The sequence below is a fragment of the Caenorhabditis briggsae genome (assembly GCF_000004555.2).
Source record: "Caenorhabditis briggsae AF16 supercontig from assembly CB4, cb25.NA_041, whole genome shotgun sequence".
Classification (NCBI taxonomy): Eukaryota; Metazoa; Nematoda; class Chromadorea; order Rhabditida; family Rhabditidae; genus Caenorhabditis; species Caenorhabditis briggsae.
Window position 1 is genome coordinate 14812 of NW_025543218.1, and position 3984 is coordinate 18795.

The 3984-nt window shown below is 32.5% G+C and overlaps 1 protein-coding gene across 1 annotated transcript in view; it reads left to right on the plus strand.

Annotated features, from left to right (window-relative positions):
• Positions 1 to 1598: 1598 nt before the first annotated feature.
• CBG23786 overlaps positions 1599 to 3984 on the plus strand; it is a gene marked incomplete at both ends in the record, with an annotated part of 4025 nt that continues 1639 nt past the window's right edge. Inside the window, 2 exons of the mRNA XM_002647866.2 lie at positions 1599 to 1816; positions 2210 to 2557. Of these exons, the coding sequence (XP_002647912.2) occupies positions 1599 to 1816; positions 2210 to 2557 (566 nt within the window). The remainder of the gene's footprint in view (positions 1817 to 2209; positions 2558 to 3984) is intronic.

The window sequence follows — 3984 nt, forward strand, 5'->3', positions numbered from 1 at the left end:
ATAAGCTCAAAGTGGACGATCCGGGTGTCGTTCTATTAGAGGTTTTACGGTAGTCATTTGAACCTTAACAATTTCAAGTGAAAATCAATCTGTCAAAAATCTGAATATATCAAAAATATCATTCTGCTGATAAAATGCCGTTCAAAAAGTGTAGAAGAAAACATCAAAAGACACCGCCGCCTGGCCCCTTATCCACCAGACCAATTAATCATATCACACACACACTCAGATAGGGTTTTTCTGGAAATCGGAAAAGCGACGATGGATGTGGAAACACACACCTTATTAAATGATAGGTGATAACACCTAATTGATTTTTATCTGAATTTAATTTGAAATTTTTCAAAAAATTATTTTTTGTCCTATTTGCTATACCTCAAAATCTAAAAAGTTTAAACATTCAGAAACCGAGACATTCAGAAATTCAAAAATTCAAGAATCCCAGAAATCCTAAAAAAAAGAGAATCTTTTGGGATTTTTTGAATTTAGGGATTTTTGGGGTTTTTCGATTTTTTGGATCCTTGGAACTTTTGGTTTTTTGGGATATTGGGAATTTGATTTTCTGAAATTCGGAATCTCAAAATTCCTCAAGTCTCGTAGTTTCTAGCCGCAGCCAGTGATAAAGATCACCTCCAAATTGCTTTTTCCACATTTCTGTGATCAGAATTTTCCTCTCCTCATCTTTTCTCCATTCCTTATCAACGTGTGTGTTCATTTTCCTGTTCGTTCCTTTTTAATCAGTTCCTATCACCCATTGCTAATCATTCGGACACCTGTTCCCCCTAAAAAAGTGCAAGGCCACTTTTAGAACACATTGACGAAATGTTCTAGAAAAAAAAGCCAACAATTTAGTGTAATCCCATTAGCCGCACAGGTAGGCTTGACCACCCTGTCTGGGACCATTCGGAAAATTTCGGGAAATACGGAAGAGAAAAAAGTTAGCTTCAAAAAAAGTTGATGATGGATGGTATAAAAATGGCGGGATTGAAGAGAAATAAATTAGTCTTTTTGTTTTAATGAATCCAGAATTTTGGGAAATCCCGAAAATTGTAAAAATTATGAAATCCTAAGAATCTCAAATTTTCCAAAAGACCCGAAAACCATAAAATCCTGTAAATCCAAAAAATCTAAAATTCACAAAAATCCCAAAAATCCCAAGAAACACTTCTTTTTTCACTTTCCTCTGGTTAAAATACCGTATCCCCTTGCCGTTTGATACCAATTATGTCGGATCCTATCAGAGATATCAAAAAATTGTTAACTGATAAATTATTTATCATAATATCACCAATATTTTATCAGTTGACAAAATGTTGATATCTTTTACAGGAAGCGAGATAGTTCGAAGATTTAAAGGATTACTGTAAGAATAAAGATCAAAAAGTGAAGAAAAGCGATATCCATTTGGACAGCAGCCTAGATTAGTCATTTTCTTATCTTTGTCGTTTTCCTCGTTTTTTTTCCATTTATGTACTTTTCCACGGCGTCAGGTTAATCACTCTTTTCCCTCTTTTCCCTTATCACTGATATCTTTTCTTATCACTCCCAACTGGAGTCAGTCTTACACATTTTGACCGCATTTCAATCAATTTTCAGCCATGCAAAACTACTCTATGGTCCACATATTTTGGCTCTTGGCCGCTTTTAAATTGTCCGATGCCTTCCGAGAATCTCCAGAAGCTTCTACTCATCTGAAGACGTTATTAGGAGAGAAGACACCTCAAATCAATACGACTCAAGATTCGGTTCTAGAACTTTCCAATCATTGGATCGATCAGGCTATGTCAGCGTTGATAGCAACAGTGGTCAATGAGAAGTGAGTTTTAGAAAATTGGGGAAAAAAACCAAAATTCAAAATTTTTTGAAACCTAGTCTTGTTTATACTCTTTTCGAAGTTCGTTTCAAAATTCGTACAATGATATATTTTACATCGAAATTGGATCAAAACTGACCGAGTTACAGTAGTTTCGGATTTTCGTGTCGGGGCCCAAAAATTCAAACTTTCAAAAAAATTGGAAACTAGGCATGTTTATACTCATTTTGAATTTCTTACAATGGCAAAATTGGATTTCATTGAAATTGGACCAAAACTAACCGAGTTGTGATGGTTTTTTAGGCGATGTTTCGTGGTGAGACCCAAACAATTGAAACTTTCAAAATGTTCATTTTGAAGCTTTTTTAACAACAAATCCAATAAGTTTATTTTCAGAATCTCCACGATCACGCATCTCGAAACGCGCCTGCACGAGAAATGTGTCAAGGGAATCAAGTCGATCGAGCAGCACGCGAAATGCGTCGGTGAGCTTTTAGAAGTCTCTCGAGCACAGAATGCGCGTCGACACCATGCTCAACGTCTGGTAATAAAAGTCACGGGAAGTGCGCCAACAAGCAATTGGGTTGGCGCGTTTCGTATTCGAAAAAAGCGCCAAACTCGAATTGTGAATCTAAGTGGATACAGTTTGAGGAGTAGTAAGGATGATCAATCGCCGTTTACACTGATAACAAAACAGATAACGAAATCGATAAGAGCATTGAAGAATAAGAAAGAGGATAGGGGGTGAGTGTGAAAGTTTGAGAAATTTTCAATCGCTTGAGGGGAAAATCAATAATTTGGTTGGAAATTGGTTGAGTTAGAGGAGTTTGAAAATTTTTAGATTTCCAGAATTTTCTCACAATCATTATCTTCAGAAATTCGGATATTCAGAAATTTAGAAATTCAGAAATTCAGAAATTTAGAAATTCAGAAATTCGGAAATTCAGAAATTCAGAAATTCAGAAATTTAGAAATTCAGAAATTCGGATATTCAGAAATTTAGAAATTCAGAAATTCGGAAATTCAGAAATTCAGAAATTCGGAAATTCAGAAATTCAGACATTTAGAAATTCAGAAATTCAGAAATTCAGAAATTCAGAAATTCAGAAATTCAGAAATTCAGAAATTCAGAAATTCAGAAATTCAGAAATTCAGAAATTCAGAAATTCAGAAATTCAGAAATTCAGAAATTCAGAAATTCAGAAATTCAGAAATTCAGAAATTTAGAAATTCAGAAATTCAGAAATTCAGAAATTCAGAAATTTAGAAATTCAGAAATTCGGATATTCAGAAATTTAGAAATTCAGAAATTCGGAAATTCAGAAATTCAGAAATTCGGAAATTCAGAAATTCAGACATTTAGAAATTCAGAAATTCAGAAATTCAGAAATTCAGAAATTCAGAAATTCAGAAATTCAGAAATTCAGAAATTCAGAAATTCAGAAATTCAGAAATTCAGAAATTCAGAAATTCAGAAATTCAGAAATTCAGAAATTCAGAAATTCAGAAATTCAGAAATTCAGAAATTCAGAAATTCAGAAATTCAGAAATTCAGAAATTCAGAAATTTAGAAATTCAGAAATTCAGAAATTCAGAAATTCAGAAATTCAGAAATTTAGAAATTCAGAAATTCGGATATTCAGAAATTTAGAAATTCAGAAATTCGGAAATTCAGAAATTCAGAAATTCGGAAATTCAGAAATTCAGACATTTAGAAATTCAGAAATTCAGAAATTCAGAAATTCAGAAATTCAGAAATTCAGAAATTCAGAAATTCAGAAATTCAGAAATTCAGAAATTCAGAAATTCAGAAATTCAGAAATTCAGAAATTCAGAAATTCAGAAATTCAGAAATTCAGAAATTCAGAAATTCAGAAATTCAGAAATTCAGAAATTCAGAAATTCAGAAATTCAGAAATTTAGAAATTCAGAAATTCGGATATTCAGAAATTTAGAAATTCAGAAATTCGGAAATTCAGAAATTCAGAAATTCGGAAATTCAGAAATTCAGACATTTAGAAATTCAGAAATTCAGAAATTCAGAAATTCAGAAATTCAGCAATTCAGAAATTCAGAAATTCAGAAATTCAGAAATTCAGAAATTCAGAAATTCAGAAATTCAGAAATTCAGAAATTCAGAAATTCAGAAATTCAGAAATTCAGAAAGGTAC